Source organism: Ixodes scapularis, unplaced genomic scaffold (assembly GCF_016920785.2).
Source record: "Ixodes scapularis isolate PalLabHiFi unplaced genomic scaffold, ASM1692078v2 PGA_scaffold8__174_contigs__length_109621045, whole genome shotgun sequence".
In the NCBI taxonomy this organism is placed as follows: domain Eukaryota; kingdom Metazoa; phylum Arthropoda; class Arachnida; order Ixodida; family Ixodidae; genus Ixodes; species Ixodes scapularis.
In genome coordinates this window covers 77357061-77381067 of record NW_024609883.1, presented here as the reverse complement: position 1 = coordinate 77381067, position 24007 = coordinate 77357061, and the positions used below count along the sequence as shown (strand labels likewise).

The 24007-nt window shown below is 43.7% G+C and overlaps 1 protein-coding gene across 1 annotated transcript; it reads left to right on the top strand.

The window, feature by feature from the left end:
* Positions 1-22719: 22719 nt before the first annotated feature.
* Positions 22720-23580, top strand: LOC8032683 (omega-amidase NIT2-like). Its single transcript, XM_040215284.1, has one exon. The coding sequence runs from the start codon at positions 22720-22722 to the stop codon at positions 23578-23580; it is 861 nt and encodes a 286-aa protein (XP_040071218.1).
* The last annotated feature ends 427 nt before the right edge of the window (positions 23581-24007 follow it).

The following is a 24007-nucleotide window of genomic DNA, read 5'->3' as shown; positions in this document are numbered from 1 at the left end:
TGATCTTGAGCTTGAGGACTCTAGTTTTGTTAAGAGTACAGTATCGATTGCTACTGTGGTGTAAAAACGGACATTGTGACCATTAGTGCTGTTTTTCATCGAGAAATTGTCGGTAAAATCAAGCAAATTGCGAAGAGTATAAATATATTAAACAATGAAACTGAGGGCTTACCAGGGGGGCTAAGCTCGGCGCGGCGAGATCGAGGCGAGTTCTCCGCCAAACTCGCCGACCGCCGCGATTGGTCGGCGCTGTGCATGACGACACGCGCCGACACTCCCTAGATCGTGACGTTAAACGGAGGGTTTGAGGCAGTCGGAGAGTTGCGTATTCGGAACTCGCGGCGAGATGCGGTGACGTCATTCTGACGTGGCAGAAGCCGCCGCGGATGGGAAAAGCTTGCCGGCTCCGACCTAGGCGAGTTTGGGCGAGTTGGGCGCGAGAAGAAGGGGAAGCGTTCAAAATGGCAGCGTTTTTGTTCGTGCTTCGCCGTCGGCATAGGTATTTAAATCATGCCAATGTGTTGGACATGGACGACGTTCATTTTCAACAACACTATCGCCTCTCAAAATACGTGGTAAGGTGGCTGTGCGATGAACTGCGTGGCGAACCGGGCTTGAGGCGATGGAGCCGTGAATGAACCGTTGCCCGCGTCGTGAATCCTGCATTCAAATTCTCCAAAGTGAATCCTAGAAACAAATGTGTTTTTACTGCAATCTGCAACCAGGAACGAAATTTACCATTACCTACAGGCTTTTACAATTATTTTGATGGGTTGCTGTGCTGCGTAGATGCAAGATAAACGCACTTGATAAAATTCAAAGTAAAACAGATGATAGAAGAAAAGAAATATACATGAACGGCGCAGACTAACAACAGTGTAATGCATTTCTCATCTTTCTTCTTCCACACCGTATTTTTACAAACAAATTGGTCGTTAGTTGTTTATACAGCAGGAGAACATGCCAGAACATTGCGACATTGTCACTTACTGTAGATAAGCAATTTAGCCAGTGCAGTATGACTGCTAGCCTAGGGTCTTTAACGTGCATCACGTAGTAGTGATACACGACCGCATGCCGGTACGATGCTCATTAACATCGAAAAGGGCAGGGGTGGGGATGAATCCACGATCCTGGGTTCTGCAGCGCGAGCTTTCGCTCCACGAGCACCCTATTCTGAAAAAAAAAAAAATATATATATCTATATATATTGTGGCTGTGTGGCGATGTGGGGGGAGAAAGATGAGAAAGAAATTACGCAGTTGTTAGTCTGCGCCATTCCTGTATGTCGTTTTTTTGTCTATACTCTGCTTTAGTTTATATCTTTATCAAGAGCCTTTTTCTTGCATATTCGTGGCGCAGCAAACCAACACAATGTCTAGACAACTAGCCCACATCCAAGCAATGTTTGTATAATTAGCATCCCTGCTGTTACCTATTCTTATTTGTCATTTACGATTTAAATAAAAAAATTTGCTGTATGTATGTTAATACTGCCTAAAACTTGGTCTGCCTCAACGGGCAAGATTCTCCCAGCTGTAGATGAAAAATTTAGCCATGCAGTGCCGTACAACCGCTAGCCTGGGGTCTTTAACGTCCATCCCGCAGTAGTGTTACACGACTGCACGCCGGTACGATGCTCATCAACATCGAAACGGGCAGGGGTGGGGATTGAACCCAGCATCCTGGGTTCTGCAACGGACCTTCCGCTCGACGTGCTCCGAGCTGGTGTGCGCTAGCCCAGCCGGCCACCGATCCCCCGATTTAAATAAAATAAAAACCCTTCACTGCGGAGCGTAGGGAAAAATCGGAGCTACGCTGGGGAACTCGCCGCCGCCGGGGGGGTCGGAAATGTAAAAGGGGGAGTGGGAAACTCGCCGGGGCGGAGTCAAAAGAAGCTCCTCCCCTCCCTCGTGGCGTGGCATCGGAGGGATTCCCGCCGGAGGTGAGCTTAGCCCCCCAGTAGGGGTGTCGAGAACGCTGAGGCTGCTGCTCGTGGATCGTCGCAGGACGAGGAGCTTGCTGACCACACACTAAGAAAAAATGATTACCCTTGGCACTCAAAATACCGTTTTGGGGCTTTGAATACCCCAAAAAGCGAGTGACTAGCCTTTGGAAAAAGTGTCGACCCCAAGCCACTGTGGAACGACCACTTTTGTGCCGGTTACGACGGGGGTGGCCACTTTCGAATTCATTTTTACGTGCAGGCAGTCGTAAATGATATTAGTAACTTAGAAAACTACAAAAAGACTATAAAAGATGTTATTCTCTAGCTTTCGTGATTCTTCAAGATTCGCCAAGATCCCATCTATTTTGCGATTCGTGTAAATTGGTGGTATAAAAAGTTTGTCAGCGCGAGCAGGCAAGAATGGTCAACAACGACGCTTGGCTTGACTGTAAGTGTTTGCAGAAATGATGTAAGGATATTCTTTTTGCCGTATTTCATTGTGCAGCTTATTTATTATTTTAAATCACTAGACGTATATTTGACTGTATTGAACCATTGCACACTGAGACCGAGGATCGGCTGGGTTAACATGCTCAGAGGTACGTGACTGTGTCGCCCGTACTGTTTTCCTCATCTCGGACTGGTTGAATTTCTGAGCTGCACCCGTCATTCTTGTGATCCCCCGGCTGTACGTACGTAGCCCGTTAACTTTCCAATTCAGTAGTGGGTTCCAGTTCAGTGGCAGTGTAGTAATTGGCTTTTAGTAGATTGCTGCGTCGTCACGGACGCTATTTCTGCTGTTATAAGCGCCAGCTGGAGCCCTAACTCTCGCCTCTTTCGCCGTTCGTGTTCTTCTGTTTTGATGTTCTGCTCTATAATTCATTAAACCGAAAGCTAAAAGTGGATCAACTCTGCCTCATCTCTCGTCAGGGCACCCCATAACCCGGCCACTGTACCGGCCCTTGTTAGATGTCTCCTGCCGCTAAGCAGCCTGATCGTCGAACCATCAACATCGTTGCCTCTACATTAGGGAATCACTTCATTTTGGTGCGTTGGCCGAGCCTGTCGGCCCATCCCGTTTTTTCGACTGTTCAACTCTTTCCAGTGCAGAAAAAGAGCCTCCGGGGTTTTTCCACGACGTTCTTGCGCTCGTGCTCGTTCGGTTTTTTTTTAGTATATAGGGTTTTTATGTTCTTAGCAGTGTTCCAACGTTTGTGTTCCTTCAGTTTCTTCAGGGCAGTAAATGAGCCTCTGACTTTCTTCACAGTGTTCCAACGCTCGCGATCGTTCAGTTTACCCGTCTGCACCTCAAGACGTGGTCTTTCAAACCGTCTGATCTTTTCCCTTCGGCCAGTCGCTCAGTTGTACCCGTTTTAGGACTTCATGAAATTTCATTGCGATGAGACATGCGGCTCTATACTCTGTTCATCCCAAAGCTAAAACTGGAGTGGAAACGACGTCCCCACCGTACCAATCAGCCGCCTCCCTTTCATCACCTAACCCAGTTCTCTGCGCGTGGGTATGAACGGGAGGGGTGATCACGTGGCGAAAGAGAGATGTATGATTGGTCCAACGAGGACATAGGTTCCACCACAGTCTCAGCTTAGGGGTGAATGGAATATAGTCAGCGCGCAAGATGACCGCCCAGCTCCGGCCTCCTGAGAATTGAGCGTTTACAAGACGGCCGGTGTCTTCATTGGCCTCCTCGCTCAATACCCTACGGCGAGGAACCAGCGTGCACCAGCACGTACGCCACGAAGCTCCATCAACGACTGCTTTTCCGTGAAGGAGCTGGCATCTTCTCCGTTCATGACGCGTGCATTCGGTGAATCGAATAGTTGTGAAATTAATTGTTTCTCTTTCGGCGTTTGCTTTTAAGAAAACGTTTTTATCATAAACCCCTGTGACCTCAACAGCAGCCGCTGAGCCCATATTTTTCTCCGACTCCAAATATCTGAAATATGATTAAGCTTCCAAGAATATGCAGTTTTTCAATATAATTTATTTTTGACGGCTTGTGTGTTTCAGAAGATAAGCGTTGTATTTTTATGTCTTTATCATTGTAGTCTCCCTGCATCCCTGTAGCTATTGTTAAAAAATAATTTAAGAAAGGAGAGCAGTAGTTTTTTGCTTTCCTTTAGAAGGGTGCGGAAGCGAAATTTTAGCACCTATTTCTCTGTGTAGACGTGGTCTCCTTTATGACAGCAGGTCACAAACAGCAGTATTTCGTCTGTAAGTGCAAGAAAAGCAATTTTAAAACAAAACGATTTCCCAATACCACCTGACAGGCAGTTTGGGGGGCCGAGCTTCATTGGAGTGTCTCACGTCCCGGGGCCATCAGAAGCAACGCCACGGCGCGGCGTGTCTGATGGAGGCGCGCAGGAGCGAGCGGCACTTGGCGCACTTCTCAGTTTTAGTACAGCATACCTCAAGTATTCCCACTCGGCGGGAGTGTAATGCGTTGGCGGTAAAGCTGGCACCACATAGTGACGACGTACAGTACCCCTGGCCGTGTGTGGGCCCGTGATGTTGTGAGCGTCACGTCATGAGCAAACATCCCGAGATGCATCGCGCCAACTCGATGTCTGATTTTGAAGCGCTCGCAAGAATCCGTCGGTTGGGACAAAAAATATAGCCATCTGCTGAAAATACAAGGGTCTGATTCTTGTTTACGGGTATCATGGATCATATTTCACCATTTTGAATTGTTCTGGGGATGTTTCAAGTTTCGATTCTGCACCCCGTTAATGTCCTTGTTCAGGTTTCGTTAAAAAAATAAATAGGGATGGGAGAATGTAATAACTAGTTGTTTCATCATCAAGGACACCATATGTGGTATTATGAGCGCAAGCCCGAGCTCGCGCCTCTTTTGCTGTTCTTGTTCTTCGGTTCTGATGTTTTGCTCAATAATTAAACAGAAACCTTAAAATCAATCTAATCTGCTTTGTCGCCGGCAGGGTCCACGATACCCGTGAATCTCGGCCACTACTCGTCTCCCATCAAGGTATCCCATCACTTGGCCGCCCTACCGGCCCGTTTAGGATGTCTCCTGCTACTAAGGAGCAGCCTGATCGTTGAACCACCGAATCTTGAAACAGTGTCACTTCTCAATCCAAAAATTACTACAGGAAGGCTGGTCCATTTGTGGGGATTGCGTGACCAGAACTGATTTGCATGCTGTTGGTGCTATCCTCTTGGGGTGCCTACTGTTGTCATTTGTATACCACCAAGTGAGCAGACATACTTCAGGAATTCACCATAGGCCGAAACTCGTGTCCACAGTCTCTCCCGCACCAAAAGGGTGGTTGCCCCTCTTGAGGAGGGACGAGTCCGAATGCATATAGACAAAACTCAGTCTGGAATCAGATGCAGTAGCCGAAGAACAGCTCCGAGGAGTGCTTAAGCTAAGGTATGCACAGCTTTCTTAACCCAAATACCTAATAATGTTTTTGTTTAACTTGACTTTCTAATTAAGTGTGACACCTCTTTTTCATCAACAAATAGAATATACTCATGTCAAACCTATTACTTCATGCTAAATCTGGGTCATTCTTCCTCTGCAGTGTGCCAGCTTGCTCAACATGAAATCAAGTGGTCTCTCGGTCTCAAAAAAAAAAAAAAAAATTTCTAGGCTAGTGCAGCCTTAGCAAAGCATTTTCTTGAGGCCTCCTTAAAGAGACCAACTGACTAACTTTGGAACAAACCAGTCAATGAATAGATTATGGACAAACAGAATCAAGATTAGACATTTCACTGAAACGAGTATCCAAGTGAAATCACCAATTAACTGAATATGCAGGCGGTCGTAACCTGCCTGCCTCCACCAAAAACTCTTTTGATTGCATCAGTTGCCAAAGTAAACGGGAAACACATGCATGATAAAGTGAGGCATTGTAGGGTGGTTCCCACATCACTCGTAGCTGGCGTCTTACGACACTGTGACATGGCACGTCTCGATGTAACATCGTGGTGAGCTGGCCTTCCTTAACGCCCATCACCAAAAGGTGCCTACCGCATACTACTGAGTAGTAGGAGGTACAATTTGGGACGCAGTCTTTTCTCGAAATGAGCTTCAGTCACTTTCCATGGTCCAAGGTGTTGCTTGGGGTCTCGTGAAATGACAGCCTCGGCACGTCCTTGCCCACAGGTACCACGACAAATGCCAAAAACAGCATTAAGAATGCGAGAACGCACGAGAGGGTTATTCACGTCATTCAGATTTTCCGTTTTGTATGAGGAAGCGGGGAACCCTTGTGGTGATAGCTGGCAACCGGCGATTGAGCAGGCATTATCAGTATCACGAGGCTGTGCTCCATGACATCTATTTAGGCATGTCAGTCATGAAAACTTTGGCAAACACCATCTTTTGGTTCCCCGGTGTTGACCAAGACAGTTAAGACCATGAAGAAGGTGCAGGGCATGTGCCCAGTTCTATTAAATGCCTTTGGTGCAGGTTCGGGTCAAAATTTGGATACCAAGCAACACTGAACACGACTTCAGATATATTATGCCGTACCGCTGGAGAGTTACGTAATACTTATCGTGGTCCACTCCGACACAAAGCAAAGCAAAGCGGCTGAGACCACAGTGGAAGCCCAGCGCAACATCTTCGGTCGATCTGGACAGCTAAGGACACTGGTGTTTGACAACGAACCCTGGTTTAATAGTACTGTTTTCAAACAGTGTTCACGGTGGTCATGTACAGTACCCCACCACTGCTTTGTGTCACCTACAGTTCAACAGGTTAGCCTAGCCTGCAAAATGTAGAGTCAAGGGGGACATTCACGAGGTTCAGCCTTCACAGCCTTGAAACCAGGCTTGTAAGCACTTCCCCACTATTGTTGAAGTTCCACTGCTGCAGAACCTCAGCAAAAGATAGGAATTCGTTCAGTATTTTGAGCACATTTTACTTTGTAGCTTAAGTCCATCTATAATGACTATATAATCTATGTTTTCAAAATGCTATAATTGAGACACTCCTACGTTCTTTAGTTCACTTGGAGCATGTAAAATACACTGGACAGACAACCGCACGTGGGCGTCCATTATATGTCTGAGCTGTGCTTTAATTATTATTTTTTCAATTGAAGTGTATCTTTTTTGCTTGGTTCAATTAGTATCTACTTGTACTGAATGCTGTTTCTACAGGGTTGCGTCGCCACAGGGGACTTGGGCGCTTCTAAGGGTTTGGTGAGTGGCGTCAACAATCACCATGAGCCCCGAGCCCAGCCTCAGACCCCCTGCGTGCCTGGCAGTGCCAGGTGTCAACTGGGTTCTTGGTAGTGTCGCCAGGCCCGGGCTAGGTTTCCTTCAAGGGCCCCCGGGTTAGGCGACACACCAGCCCAGTCCGCGCTCCTCACAGAGAGGTGCCCCGCGTTGGCTCGCCCAGGACGATTCGGTCAGTCGCTTTGCTTCCCCTCTCCTTTCTTCTTACTTTTTTTCTCCGTCCCTATTTTCAACCACTCATCTTTCAGATGTAACATAATTGTATCGAGCCTTGTATCGAGAATGAATGTCGCGTCAAAGATCGGTAAGGACTCTGATACCATTACAGGTTTCGTGTCCAAGAGATGGCGACCGCCAATGTTGCTTGATGAGATCAGGAAAAAGTCTGTTACAGAGAAAATTGCCTTATCTCGATAAACCTTATGCAAAATTGCTTGGTGGGCTGACAATACTAAGAGCGTTGCTATTTTAATGTTAGGAAGCGTTGTCGGTAAGCGGTGGAGGCATCGGGGACAACCGTACGGGCGGTGTGCGATGGCGCGGCGGCTGTTTCCCGCCTTGTGACCATAAAATGTGAACGAACAGTTTAAACAACCAACCTCAACTGTCTTACGAAACCCTCAGAGGCCTGTGTACACGCTGGCGAGAACCGACAGTGTGTAAGCTTCCGCAGCGAAGGTGTAGGACTTGCTCCGCTGCTTCGACGAGGCTGTCGCCACCGTGCACAGGCCTCCGAGAGTTTCGTCAGATAGTTGCGGTAGGTTTTTTAAACTGTTCGTCCACATTCCATGGTCGGAAAGCAGAAAACACAGCAGCTGCGCCATCGCAGACTGCCCGTACGGCTCTCTTCGATGCCTCCACCGCACTTCGGTAACGACGACGTTTGCCAACATTAAAATGGCGATGCTCTTAGTGTTGTCAGACCACCAAGCGATTTCGCATAAGGGATATTGAACCTAATTGACCGGTTGCCACTTTTTTTTTATTTTTTCTAAACAGGGCATATGTTGAAAAATTTGACACAGTAAATCATGCGAGGGTGGCCGAACAAGTAACTTAAATGAATTTCTGAAGGGCGGACCGTTTGTGTTATCAGCTTCTGCAGCTAGCAGCGCTTAGCAGCACCCTTTCCGAGTGAGTTTGCCGACCTGCATTGTCAGTTCTAATTTTTTTTAAACGGTTAAAAATAATTTGTTATTTTTTTTTGCAATGTTTAATATGAAGGAACAGCATGCGACCGTGAAGTTTTGTTTTCTTTTAGGAAAAACGGTGCCGGAAAATCTTGTAATGCTTAAGAGAGTTTACAAAGAAGATGCTAATGAGAAATCGCAAGTCTACGAATGGCTTTTTCACTTTAAGGCCGGGGAATTACTATTGATCGCCGACCAACCTTGTTCAGGGCGACCCTCAACCTCCTCAACTGATGAAAATGAAAAATAAATAAATAAAAAATTGGGCATAGTTCACTTCGAGTTTGTTCCTCTTAATGAAACTGTTAATCGGGTGTTTTACCTGGGAATTTTGCGAAGCTTGCGAAACTCAGTAAGGACGAAACACCCTGATGTGAGGGAAAGGGGGAATGGTACTTCCATCACAACAATGCCCAGCACGCTCTGACCTGTCAGTGCAACAATTTTTTAGCAAAAATGGCATGACGCCGATTATCCATTTACTTTTTTCTTAGGACCTCGTCCCTTGTCACTTCTTTCACTTCGCTTCTATGAAAGGCCTCGAAAGGAAAAAGTTTTGCGAACGTGGAAGGCCCTTCAAGTCAGACATTGCAAAAAGCGAAGAATGAATTTGAAGTGCTTGGGGAAAATGAAAATATTAACAGCACGCCGCTAGATCTTTAGCAGGCGATGTCGGCGGGCAAACTGACTCAGGAAGGGTGCCGCTTAGCGCTGCTAGAGGCGGATGCTGGTACTACGAACTGCAATTCCTTCCTGAAATTCATTCCAGTTACTTTTGGGTGCCCCCTCATATTTTTTTTTAATTGATCAAACTAGTTCTATGGCCCAGTATCTTGCTTGGTGTAAATCATATCCTGTTTTGTGTTGTACATATTTTCAGATATTTTTTTAGAATGGTGAAATGACTGCAGTGTTGCATGTTTCAATATGTTTGTAATTCATACATGACATTGTTTTTTTCGGTTAAATTCTCCTTGTTTTCATGTACGTTTATTGGTTTGTTTCATATTCAAACGTGCCAAAAAAGACGCGGCAAGGTTGTGTCTGGTCAGAAAGTATCATTGCTGTAATTATTATGGTTTGATAATCCAGTGCTGGAAAGAGATTCCTTTTCAGATTTCCATTCCCACAATGTTTCAAAAGTTGTTGTTTTAAAACAAGGTTGTTTTAAAAGGTTTAATTATTTTTTAAAGGAAAATGTTTTCAATATAAACTTGTATATCAGGTTTGGAAAATAAAAAAAATACAAACAATTGTTATCTGAACACTGTCACCATTATAACCACTTTATATATTGTAAATATAGTAAAGTTTTGGTTGTAAGGCCCCGAAGTTTTCAGCTTGATACACCGATTATATGAAGTATTCCCAAGCTTGGAAAGTGCCAACCTTTTGTTGTCAACATAAAACCGCACGATTTAAAATAATTTAATAGGCGTGTGTAGGTTCTCCAAATGCAATACATAGAAAAAACAACGAAAAAAAACACGGCTATGCTAATGTATATATATATATATATATATATATATATATATATATGTGTGTGTGTGTGTGTGTGTGTGTGTGTGTGTGTGTGTGTGTGTGTGTGTGTATTCCGAATGATATGCTCAGACGAAGGTGACTAACGCCAATGCAGCCCACGTTCGGGGCGACCTCATTGAGCAAAATCATCCACCACCCGTCGTTGACAGCGCAGTCGAGAGAGCCAGGGCACTAGACCGGGATAAACTGCTGAATGGCACGCCGCCGGACCGAAGGGAAAATCGTGAAAATAACTTAGTCTCAATGTATTCAAACAATAAGCCGAATATTAACAACATTCTAAAAAGACATTTCAATATTATCCCACGAAGCGAAAGGCTGAGAAATATAATTCCTTCCCCACCACGCGTTGTATTGAGACGTCCTAGAAACCTAAATGATATGATTGTGAGGGCCACGGCCACCCCGGTAGAGAACATTGGGAGCCGACCATCCGTGAGTCCGCGATGTGAGGTTTGCCCACACGTCAACCCTACACAGACAGCTAGGAGCACGGGATCAAACTTCACCTTCCGAATTCGGGATGATGTACATGCTCTACCGCCAACGTTGTATATTTACTGGAGTGTGGGGAATATCACATGCAGTACGTGGGCCAAACAAAGTCTCCATTCCGGATGACGTTCAATAATCATAGATCTGACACCGAAAAAAAACATGATGATTGAAAACCTGAGACTGTGCTTTAAAATACGGATAGTCGTGAAGTAGAAAGAAAAAGGGACAGACAACGTCTCTTTCCGTTTTCCAAACCACAGTCTCTGGTTTTCAATCGTCATGTATAACTTACACCAGCTCGCCTGCACTTTAACCGTTTTTTCACCGAAGAAAAGCCCACTCTGCGACTCTCAAAACACCTAAAACTGTTAACTGTCACAATTTTAGACTTCGGATTTGGTTCACATCGCGAGCGGGAACAGAAGGAATCATTCCTAATTCGTGAGTTCAACACACTGCGAAGATGTAATGGGGAATTCCAGTAGACCGTTTCCGCAGCCCGCTAAGCATCCGGATAGCGCTCCGTAATCCACCACACGACCTTGAATTATGCAGATAAGGCTGGAGGCGCACGTGTGCAGCTGCGGGGTTTTCTTCAGGGATACCGGAGCAGAGGAGAAAAACGTTCTGCTACAATTCCCTACTAACACCAGTTCAAGTCATTGACATCTAATACCCTTGTTACACGGGCACATTTAACTGCAGTTACGCTAAGCCACAGATAGCGCACAATACTTGCGGACAACATCCTGCGGCTATGCAGTCAAAGCTATGGGCGAACGTGCGCTCGAGCATTTTGAGCATCTATCGAACCAGTGCTCTCGCGCTCTTCACTTCTTCTGATATAGCTGTCAGAGAGTATAGTGCGGTATCTGTGGTGCCGCGCAACAGCAGTTAAGCTGAGTTAACCGCGGTTAAGTGTGCCCGTGTAACAGGGGTATTAATCTAAAAGCGAACGCAAGAATTCAATTGGAGTCACATTTACAGTTAAGAGTCGACGAACGATTCCCACATTTCCAACAAAAATTTCCCAGTAACCTTTTTTGGCATTCTTGTTGCGGTGTGTCCTTCCCGTGTCTCTTCCGAGTCCCTCTTCGGAGGGGACGCTGGTTTTGCTTAATGGCTAATTGGATGGATCAGCCAGCCCGCCTCCTCGTCCACCGTGTGGTGACGCGGCGGGGCTGAATGCGCGGCGCAAGGAATCCGATAGCGTTCGCTCGACGAGCATCCGAGATGCGGCATCATTCCGCTGCCACCAGACGGCGAGGCTGTACGTGCCCACGTAGGGAGCCTCTATGTGCGCGAACCTTCTAACGCGCGCGTCCTGCGCTTCGTTTCTTTTTCTCTCTCTCTCTCTTTCTATATATATATATATATAAAGAAAATAGAGCGTAGGATGCCGAAGACTATAAAATAGTAACTCCGACAGTACGCATCTTTGACCTATATATATATATATATATTTAATGAAGTCGCACTTCGAAACGTTGTTGGAGTGTAACCGACTCTGGCAACCAGTTTTGAAGAAGGCCTGTCTCAGTACCAACAAGCTCAACTCTTAACCGTTACTAAGTACCTGTCTCAGGCCAAAACGTCGACTCACTAAATTACTAATTCGAAGTTTATTACGACGTTTCGAGCGGGGACCGCTCTTCATCAGGCAAAGGCACATTCACACCGGCGATATAAGCGGTTGCGCGATGCGACTAGATCGCATCGCAAAAAAATTAGATGGTCACACCGGCGTGTGCGATAAGCGAGTCCAACGCCTTCGTTGGCGAGTCGTTTCTCGAAAACTCTCATTCCGCACGCCGTTGATTGGCTCAGCCACTCCGCGACTAGATCGTATCGCAAAAAAGTCGGGTCGAGTAGCGACTGCTCAAATCGCGTTGCTTTTTGCCCGCGATGGTCGCTTTTGAGATTAAAGGGGCGGTGCAACAATTTGCGGACTTTGGCTAATTAATTGCGGGAATTGATCCCGGCCACATATAAAACAAAGGACCGAAAACTATTCTTTCCTGCTTGCCCTAGTTTTCATTTAAAAAAAATAAAAGAAATTGGTATCTCTGGCACCCCTCAACTCAACATTGAAGCGGCACCAGCTTCGCCTGTGACGTCATTCGGAGTGGCGTTGGCATAGAGTTATTATAATGTACGCTAGAGGTTCAACTGGCGCTAGTGTCTATGCGACTTCCGTGACGCAAATTGAAGCAGACAGCAACCAGTCTACTTTTCCAGTCTTCCTGTGTATTCCTGTGGGAAAGCGCGCGTGCATTTTGTCTCTTCGCCGGAAAATAACACGGAACACTTTGGTTATTTGGGTCGTACCCAATAGTATGTACCTTGATTAACACTGTAAAAGTGTAATTGCTTTAGTTAGCGCATTTTTCTTCATCAGTGAACGATGTTTAACTTCGCTACATTTCAGTCCCAAACGTGTGTTCCGCAGCAGGTGTGTAAAAACAAGCGACGATTCGAAGCAAAATTACAATCGAAAGGAATGTAGAGTGTGTTCAAGGCTCGCCAGCAATCCGGTGACGCTTATATATTGCTAATATGCCAGTCCTGTCACTATATAAAAATGACCCCGTCGTGCATGAGCGGATAAAAACATTCAAAACGTAGAGAATAAAGTCTGTTTGCTATGAAAGGTGTCTTCGTATTGTTTTTTCTGCCGGGCAGCTTTTATCTGGCACTTGTTGTCAAAGATTTCGAGCGTGCGAGTGATATCTTGAACGTAGAACAAGCAGCTTCGCTCAGAGTAGGAAGAATAAAACGGTACTTACTTATTTAAAATAGGAATAGATTACGTGGCCTTCAATCAATTTTGATCGTATATGCACGTGTATGTTACTGATCCGGTGTTACTGCGTAGTTCTTGCCGTCTTTCTTAATTCCCAGATGTTCTTCGTTCGTTTGGCACGTATGTCCCCCACGCTGAAAAGCGCCGACGTCGTGTTCGCGCTAACAGTGTCCGACAGTGCACATAAATACACGTACGAAGCTGTTTTAGCACTGTTTTTAATGCGATGAATTTGAAAGAAAAACACCGTAACTGACCAATTATTTCGTCGGCATGACTGAGAAATGTTCTAAGCTACCTATTACGTCTGAATTATTCGGGATATTTGCGCTTATGATCGAGCGCAGAGAGAAAATGCACTCACTTTTTCCCATAGAAATGTATTACCGGAAGTCAATTTTCGACTGGTTGCTGTCTGCTTCAATTTGCGTCAGCACACTAGCGCCACTTGAACCTCTAGCGTACATTATAATAACTCTATGGGCGTTGGTTTCCGGTTGGGTTCTTTTGGCTTCCGTTTCCCCAGCGCTCGCCGGCACGCCAGGCTGGCCGCTCGCCGCTCTCCCGTCGATTACCGACCAACATGGCGGCGCGGCGGAAGTCGAAGTCAAAGTCCAGGTCGACACACCAGGAACAATAACGATACCATGATACTACGGACCACGACCAACGCACTCCGTCGAGCGAGGGAAAGACAAAACGTCCGGGTTGCTCGTGTAGCCGCCGTAGGCGCCTCGGGCGTCGACGGATGACGGCGACGGCAGGTTTTGTTGACTTGCGGTAGATGGCGCCACAAATAATTCATACCCTTTTAGCGGCAATATTATGCTTTTGAAGCGTTTCTGCCTGCCTAAACAACAAGCTTTTTTTAAACTTAACCTTAAATCAAGCTTACAATTGCCTAACACTATCACTTACAAAAACCACTCCGAATGACGTGACACCACAGGTTCCATTTGCGGCCACCATGTGGCGGCAGGTTGGGAAAAAAAGGGTTTCTTATTTTGCGATTACGCAGCGAAATATAGGTATTTTGGGGTATGGTGGCACTTTTTCTCATACTTATGCCGAAGTAAACAATATAAAAAATACAAGCTGCACATTCGTTCAGTGTTAAAATCATTGCACCGCCCCTTTAAAGTTATCACGCGACTAGTTCGCATCACCGGTGGAAACGCGCCTTGACGGTCCCCGTTCGAAACGTCGTAATCAGGGATGGGCAAAATACATGGAAATATGTATCAAAATACAAATACAAAATACTTCGTCAAAAATGTATTTAATTACAAATCTAATTACATTTCCAAAAAAACATTTAAGTACAAGATACACATACAACCAAATGTATTTGGTCTCCCTCCAAATACTTTTCCAAATACATTCCTCAAAATTTGCGTCAGCGACTTCAGGGCACCTGCAACGGGTTTCTGGGTATCTCATTCTAATTTTGCATCGCACACTCGGGAGTAAGTGTGCAATGCTCTAGTAACGTAATAGAAATATTATCACAAAAATATAATCAGCTTGGACGTAATAAATGAAAAAACTACAGAGCTGCAAGCAGCTTTTTCTGTCGGTTACATTTTGGTATAGACCAACAAAGAACCGAGACGACCAAGACGCGCAGCACTAGATAGAGATTTTTTTATTGTTGCAACTCGCACCAGTTACTACAATCTGAACGACCCGCACTTTTAGAATGTTTCAGGCAAAAATATGGAGGGAAATCAGGCTGGAAAGCATCACAAGTTGTCACAGGCACTTATTTAGCCAGGCTGCCTGTGAACGTCGGGTGTGGTCACTATTCTTGCCCTGGACTAGCACCGTAATCACAAAGTCACTAAACGCTTGTGCTTGATTCAGAGACACTGCATTCGGTGCAGAACGTCGTTTTGAGGGATGTATTTTCTCCCACAAAATTGTATATAATTACAAATGTATTTGAAATACCCACGTTATAGTATTTAAATACACGCGCCAAATACATAACCCAATTTGTAATTAAATACAAATGCAAAATACACAAATTAATTGAAATACGTGTTTCAAATACTTGTATTTGAAATACAGACAACATCCCTGGACGTTATAAACTCCGAGTTAGTAACTCCGACAGTACGCATCTTTGACTTATCAACTTTTCCGGGGTCCGTTGTTTTTATATTTACCTTATATATATAAATATATTGTATACAGGGTGTTTTTTTTTCTTACACATTTGTTTCAAAAAACCGTGAAAGCTACACAAATGCGGTTTGTGCAGGCGGGTTATACAGTAAGGCGGACATTATATGGGTGGCTAATCTTTGGGACAAGTCGGATAATTAATTAAAATGCGTTAATTAACTTTTTAATTAGTGGAAATAAACATATCGTTCCAATAAGAAACTTGGTGATCGTGATCCAAAACCCCGAAATCAGTCATATTCAGAAGAATTTTCAGCACGTGAGAAGCGTAGTAGTGCACTAAAGTTACCACTCTTGGAGCAGGTACGAGGCTAGCGGTTGCGGTATGGCGCCCGCGCAATTTTTATGTCTCTTTCTAGCCCCACCCAGCCTTGTAACTGCTCCACGAGTGGTAACTTCAAGGCGCTACTGCGCTTCACACGCGATCAAAGTCTTTCTAAAAATGACTGATTTAGAGGCTTTGGATGACGCTCAGCAAGTTTCTAAATGGAGCCATGTCTATTTTCACTGAATAAAAAGTTAATGAACGAATTTTAATTAATTAGCCGACTTATCGCAAAGTGTAGCCACCCACATAAAGTCCACCTGGCCGTATAACCCACCTGCACAAACGGCATTAGTGTAGCTTTCACGGTTTTTTTAAACAAATTGGCAACAATAAAAAAAAACAAAAAAAAACACGTTATATATATAACCAAACTCAGAAATAACATCTTGAGCAAAATAATATTAACAGACAATGCTGCAATGTATGATGCAGAATTAACCATGATATATAAAGCACCTTTAAACATTAAAAAAATTAGAGGGAAAATATATTGTTATTTTAATAACACTCAGTTTAGCTTTACAGGCACTGGACAACCCGATAAATATAATACCAAAGTAAACAAAATCAAGGAAGCACTAACATTTGTCAAAGAAAAACAATATACCTATAAAATGTAAAAAGCCACGTTGAGAATTATGCCAATGACATTGATGACAAGTTAGCAAATGAAGCTCGATTACGTTGAGAGTCTCTCTCTAGAAAGTAATCAAAGAAATATAGGGTGACCCAAGTCCCCAGGCTCGATGTAAAATGGACCGTAAAAATTGGCGCCTTACATAGCAATCTAAACTTTTCGTCAAAGATGTATTTCACCGATCGTTGTTTTCTTCTAAAATTACAAATCGTAGCTCCCTTTCTTCAAAAAATAGGGCCAAGAAACTTGCCAGGGTCTAGGGCTGGCGGAGACGCAGACGACCAAGTCCACTAGCGGGGAGTGTTTGGTGTTCGTATTGATAGATGGCGCTACCTCCTTATCGCAACCACCGTGGTTTATTAAAATGAAAATAATCTTTTTGAAATGTGCTTTTGGTTAAATTTATATGCAAACCATGAAATCAAAACTTAAAAAAAAAAAGAAACGCGTCTGCATAACGACGGCGCTTTTGCTGCCAACGGGTTTCGTCTTCGTGTCGTCGACTTCCTTTCACTGGTCGGCTGCACCTTCGAACGCTGCTCCCGACGCCATCTATCAATACGAACGACAAACATACCCCGCCACTGGACATGGTCGTCAGCGTCGACACTTGCCGTAGACCCTGGCAAGTTTCGTGACCCTATTTTTTACAAAAAGATGAGGTACGCATTGTAATTTTACAAGAAAGGACCGACCTGTGAAATACACGTTTGACAAAAAGTTTAGGTTGATAAGTGCAGGCGCCTATTTATACGGTTCATTTTAGATCGAGCCTGGTGACTTCGGTCACCCTATATATAAATCATAAACTATCTCGACTAAAAAATGCGAACTAGAACAAACAATGGCAAATCCATGTTAATGAATCGTCACTCTTCTCCAATGGACTCCAACCATACATACTATACCTGCTTGTTTTCCTTCGGATTATTTTCTAACATAATATTCACCAGCCATTCTCTCTTTTCTTCTTATTATTTTTTCAAATGTGGCAAAAAAAATATTCAGACTGTTGGTATGAAGAAATCGCTATATATTATTTTATATTATTATGCAGAATGTCCATATACAGGTGTATGCAGACAAGAAAATAAGTGCGTTAATAGTCCAATTTTAAATTTAGATAATAAAGAAAAACTTTGTAGTAATAAAGACCTCATGAGAATTATAACCAAAATGGTGGTTGCAGTGGCTCCTATTATGCCTTGGGTAATAAAAGGAATAATAGAAATGTATTTTCAATAAATCTCTCAAAGCAAAATTTCCAAAATAAATACATGAAAAGCACCAACTTGACCATGGAAAAAAAAGAAATAAAGACATATCCAACATATCTACAAGACTTCCTCTTCACTTAAAACCTACTAACGCTTTGCAAGGGAAGAGGAGGCAAAACTACTCTTTAACCCCCCCCCCCCCCCCCTATCTCCCCCTAAAAAAAACGAAAATCGGATGTGAAATTCAACCTCTGACTAATCGACGAATACTTCTCTAAAGTACAATATCAACAACAAAGCTACAACCACACAGTAAAAAAGAATGCAATACACATCAACATCGTCAGCACAATGGGAAAGAGTCTTGAGTGCGAGGGGGACATCACTGTCCCCCCTGGGAAGAGGGTACAGTCCTGGGATGTGCCCACTCCCCGCCGCGCCTGGAAGGCCATATGTCTCGAGGACTGTTAGGGAAACACATGGGTGAGGCAGCCATGCTAGTCCTTAATCCCCCCAAAAAAGATAAGAGGAGGTAAGATGCAACCTCCGACTAAACGGCCAATAGCCCTACAAGGAAAACAACTGTAACAAGGTAACAACCACGGAACAACAAAGAATGAAATGCAACACATCATCAGTATAATGGGGGAGTTACGAGTGCCGGGAGGGGGGGGGGGGGGGTGGGGGGGAAGGGGAGAGGAATCAGTGTACAACCTAGGATTAGGGTATACAGTCCTGGAGGGCGCCGACTCCCGCCGCGCTTGGAAAGCCGATTTCATCGAAAGACTGTTTGGGAAAAATAAAAAGGCCATGGACATAGATAAATCCTGCCCTTGTGATCTGCCTAGAATATGAAACAATCACATAATTCTTAGGGAAAAAACTGTTAAAACATAATAATGTACATACCTTGGAAAGATGAAATGACGCACCAAAGCTCTCCTGAAAAACAACTATTCCTCTTTTTGAAAAAAGAGAAAAGTAAAAAGAAGACAAGATATTCCATGAGCATACCTGTACAAATACTTTACTTTTGCGTTCCTTTTTTGTGGTTTGATTTTGTCTTATAAACCTGTGTTATGTCTCTCATTCTAAAATGTAAACGAACAGAAATAAGTTGAATGAAAAATAATGGTATAAATGTATATACTTTGTAATATTTCTATTACTCCTTACCTTCAAAAAAAGCACTGTACTTCACTTAAATGATTTAAATGTAGAGAGGGAACAGTCAATTTACTTAATGTAAAAAAAAACACGAAAAGAAAAATTAGAAAATCAATATAAGTTTTAACATTCATAATCTCCTATTTTTTACAAAAATAAAACCAAGATCGAGACTCAACTGCCTGACCATCCTGTTCTTATGCTGAAACTCTCTTATTCAACAACTCCAGCTGATAAAGGAAAAGCTGAAGACTACAAGAAGAAAAAAAGTACCCCTTACATTATTTTAAAAACACACACAAACATATTAAAAAGCCGTTGATCAGGCCCCCTCTCTTCGATCGAATATCACCCTAACCATCTGTTTTTTTTTTCTCACCCCCTTCAATATACGTTCATACCTATACAAAAAATGGCGGACTTGCCATCTAATTGTTACATTTGGAATCGGCTTTCACCGGTTGTGCCATCCCAGGAGGTACCACGAGGTATAATATATTAAAATAACTTTTTTCCTCACCCTAAATTATGTGGGACTCCGCACGTTTACCAAGGACGGCACAGTGTAAATAATTGACGCGAGGGCGTGATTTGTGCTGTAGTGAATAGTGTGTTCTGAATATAGACAGCTTGTATTTATGTCCAAATAAAAGTTCCGACCTATATAGCGTGTCGAAAGTTCCCTTGTCATTCATATGAAAGGGTACAAAACCCATCTTGTCATTCCCCAGAAGGCTTCGGTCGAGGCATTAGAAACGGCAGGAACGAGTCATTTGGGCAACTTTGTGGGGTCTTTTGCGCGTCAACTTGTGCATTGAGTAACAGCGAATCACAATTCGAAAGAACGGGCGCCCACAAGTTTTAAATCTCTTATTGGCCAGTGGCACGGAATGCGACCGCGCAGTCTACGTTTGAGTTATGTGGCACATATTCTATTTGTATTGTTGTGACGCTATTTCTATCCTTGTTTTTGCTAAAGTTGCTGCAGAAAGAACTGACGCAAATGCATGAGCCAGTTTTGAAAGTACTTTTCGAAATTCGATAGCATGTGGCTGAAGAACAACCGCGAATTTTTATTGTTTATTCTACGCAACTCTCTGCAGAACGAAAGGTTGACCTTGCAGTGTGCTTGCGCAGCTCGGAGAAATATATTGCTTTATCGCAAACAGGTTTTCTACATTGGAATGAAGCGTTGTTTTTAGCGTCGCAGTCACTTACCAGCTGTGACTGAAGCGGCATGAGCGGATGGCACACTTTATTTGCTGGTAACGAAGCCACATGTTTTTGCCGGTGATATATTATGTCAAGGTCTAACACACTAAAAATAACAGTTCGAAAAAGAAATATCGAGGACTACAAAACAGGATGACAAAAAAAAACACACACACACAAAAAAACAAGATGATCTAAATAGCGATCTAGATCACAGTTTTAATCTGGAAACAAATCACCGGTTTTACAGTGTTGTATGGAACAGCGTTCCAAGAATGGCGTTCCTGTAGCGCGATCTCTTTAGGAGGAACGAAGAAACGCCGCCATCTTGCATCGTTGAAACTGGAACGGGAACACGTTGCGTTTTCACTAAAACGGAAATAGGAACAGCGGTTTTTTTTTGCGTTTTTCGTCCAGTGACGCAAATTTTATTTTATTTCTAAGTGGAGAACTCTGGAAAATATAAAAACAATAACTTATCGAAAGAGCAGAATCTACTTAGCTTTTTTGTTGCTTATTTTAAGGTTCATTTCGTGGGGTCCTCGCTTGGAACAGGGGCAAGCTGGTGGACATTGACTCTTTTTTCAGTGCCCAAGACTGCAGCACAAAAAACTAAACTTTTAATCGAAGGAAACGACACACGAAAAAAACCTCTCTATCTCTGCTACTTCTCTTTTTTTTTTCTTTTTTTGCTTCCGCACCCAGAAGCATAAGGCCGACTAGAGCCATCCCCGAACTTCCACGAAGAGACCTACAGTTACAACATAAGCAGGTTACCAGACAACGAATGCACCCTTGTAGTCAAAACATTGATCACCTAAAATATGCACAAAAATTAACCTTTATTCCCTCTTTCCTACTCTCCCACCTTCAAACTGAACAACGAATCCGACCTTTACGAAGAAGGACTGGTAGTTTTAAAGACTGACCTTTTAAAAGCCCTACACGCTATTGCTCGTGTTTCGGACAGCAACATCGAGATGCAACTGTTGTTAAGTTCTAACAAGGAACTTGGGTTGAAACGAGTGAGGTTGTTGTAAAACGCGTGTGGAGTGCGGTTTAATACTTTCTCCCCAAGAAAGAATAATTAAAGTAACCCCGCTTCTCCGTCCCAGTTCAAAGTGCATTTCGCTCGTGTGAATTGGCCACACAAACACGAATATGGGAAAACGCTGAGAGTTTTAACGGTGAGTATATAAACAAATAAAACCTGCTTCCGGTTGTTTTCATCTCCTGGTGTCCTTCCATCAAGGCATTAAAATTTGTTTGTTGCCATTTGATGGGATATATATATATATATATATATATATATATATATATATATATATATATATATATATATGTATATGATTGAAGCTTGTGGGCCGTTGATTATAGCGATACACAAGAAAGATCCATGGGCTGAAGAAAAACAAGGAAAGGTTTACTGACGTTTCGGGTGGAGGCCTTCTCTAGAAACGTCAGTAAACCTTTCCTTGTTCTTGTTCAGTCCATGGATCTCTCTTAAACATATATATATATAACTTCGGATGAACTAACTAAATATGGTTATCAGCACAATACGTAAGTAACGTATATGTCACGATGCGTTCTATTTTTTAAACGGTAACGGGAACGAATTCCTTTTTCACAAATGGAACTTGTAAGAGGAACGTACTTCAAAAATTGGAAGGAACGAGGAACGAGCTTTCGTTCCTTTTGGCGAGGGACGTGCACAACGCTGTTCTTATTGTGATGCTTCAAAATTACACCTGCAATTAAAACTTCAAGAACCTCCTCCCCTTGTCAGTCTCATTTGCTCTTTCCACGGGAGTTTAATAGTCGCGGGAGACAAAGGGAAATCCGTTTTGACAAAGTTCGACAGGGATCGAGCGCGCGCACGCTGATTGCCGACGTACTTCTGCAGGGCTCTGCATTTACGGAACAAATGGTGAAACGGCAATTCAAGTTGCTATGGGAGCATCCACGGGTTGAAAACTGGTAATTGGTTTATTCGCTATAAATCAAGTTTTGATGTCTTGTCGAAGAAAATATTGGTGTCTATGTAATGTTTGCCAGAACGTAGTTGATTTTTAGACAATACAAATCACACTCGAATTCCGTTTCAGTGCCCCTAAAATAAAATAACAATGGAACAACTACAGCGTATTGTGGTGGAGTGTTAATTTTCAAAATACGATACTCCTTCAAAAAAAAAACTTAAAAAGTGAACTAGAACTTTGTAGTTTTTAAACAACTTCTTAGCTTTAACTAACTGAGTAGGCGCACCGTGGTCATCAAGAACACGTTGCTTAACATGCTGTTGTTTTTTGTACACGCATTTCCATGAGTGTGAAATGGTGCCTGAAATGCGTTTTCTTTATCCAATGGTTATGCGTTTTTTTTGTTTTTTTTTTCTCTTCTCTGGCACCCCGCACTTGCAGATGAAAAAAATAAAATGCGTGGAAATCGAAAACTAGACTACATTCAGTGTAGAGGGATCTTAATTACTCTGCCTTTCACTGTCGCTCAGTTGATGGCGTTTGCCACATGCGGCAGGTTCGAAGTCTACAAATAATGACGTCCTGCGCAGGCCTTGCCTATCACGTAAAATTCCGCTGGTATCAGGAGGCATAAGCAGCCTATTAAAAGCAAGCATGTGACCAGGCCTCTGGTATAAAAGACCCCCCTCAGGCCTGGAGTTTGCGCATCCTCAAATACATCTCACCGTGAGCGTCAGTCGAATTGTACGCTCTCGTTGCAGACAGTGAATCGAGTCCATATCATGGCGATGAACAAGTTTCGAATTGCCCTACTGCAGCTTGCTGTGAATTCCAACAAGGCTGAGAACCTCGAAAAAGCTAGTCGGAAAATCAGAGAGGCGGCCTCCAAGGGGGCGAAGATGGTGGTTTTACCAGAATGTTTTGGATTCCCGAACGCGGCGCCGAAATTCCCAAAGTACGCCGAGATGATTCCCGGTGAGTCCAGCGAGATGATGTCGCGCAGCGCCAAAGAAAACCAGGTGTACCTCATTGGCGGCTGCATTTCGGAGAGTGACAATGGAAAGATCTACAGCACCTGCCTGGTCTACGGGCCGGACGGTTCGATGCTCGCCAAGCACCGTAAAATACACCTTTATGGCTTCAACATTCCCGGAAAAATCAGGTTCAGTGAAGCAGACTTTATAGCATCGGGCAACCGACTCACAACCTTCAACACTCCGTTCTGCAAAGTGGGCGTCGGAGTATGCTTCGACATGTTTTTTGCGTATATGGCAGAGGCCTACGGACAGCTTGGGTGCAAGTTGTTGGTGTACCCAGGTGCGAACGACATGATTTCAGGTCCAGCGTACTGGGAGGTGATTCAGAGAGCCAGGGCGATCGATAATCAGGTGTACGTTGCCACGGCGTCACCTTCGAGGGATGAATCTGCCAGCAACGTCAATTGGGGACACAGCATGTTGGTGGATCCGAATGGCACGGTGGTGCAGTCAGCGGGGATTGGTGAAGAGCTCGTGCTTGCTGATGTCGACTTGGATCAAATAGATGAGGCGGCGAACAAGTTACCCGTTAACACAGAAAAGAAAAATGATATCTATAACGTGGTGATTAATAGGGACTTGGGATCTATTGTGGTGGAATCTTAAACAATGTGACATGCGATGTCGGCGTCACAGCAACCTCTGGCGCCACCTCTGCTGGTAGGAATTCTGAGCTCTGTTGGTTGAGCCCTTCTACTTGTTATAAAAAAATATTTTGTCCAGAACCATTCCCAGCAAGCTTCGTGTGTGCAACAGATAAATTTCTTGGTACTGTGTTATTCATTTGTCATTTTCTATATACTTTCTTGCTTAAAGATTTAAATAAAGTTCGACCGGGTTAACCGTTTTGGTGTCTTTTTCGCGACTTCTAATATATGATGTACAGGTCGTATCCCAGCTGATCCTATTGCGAAAAGCCATTCACCTCGTCGTGAAGGTCAACTACGTTTCCTCCTTGTTTCCTCTTCCTCCCTTTTTTGAACCTCATTTCTTGGTCGTCTTAGTGTTCGCTGCAGCTCGTGCAGCTTCTATT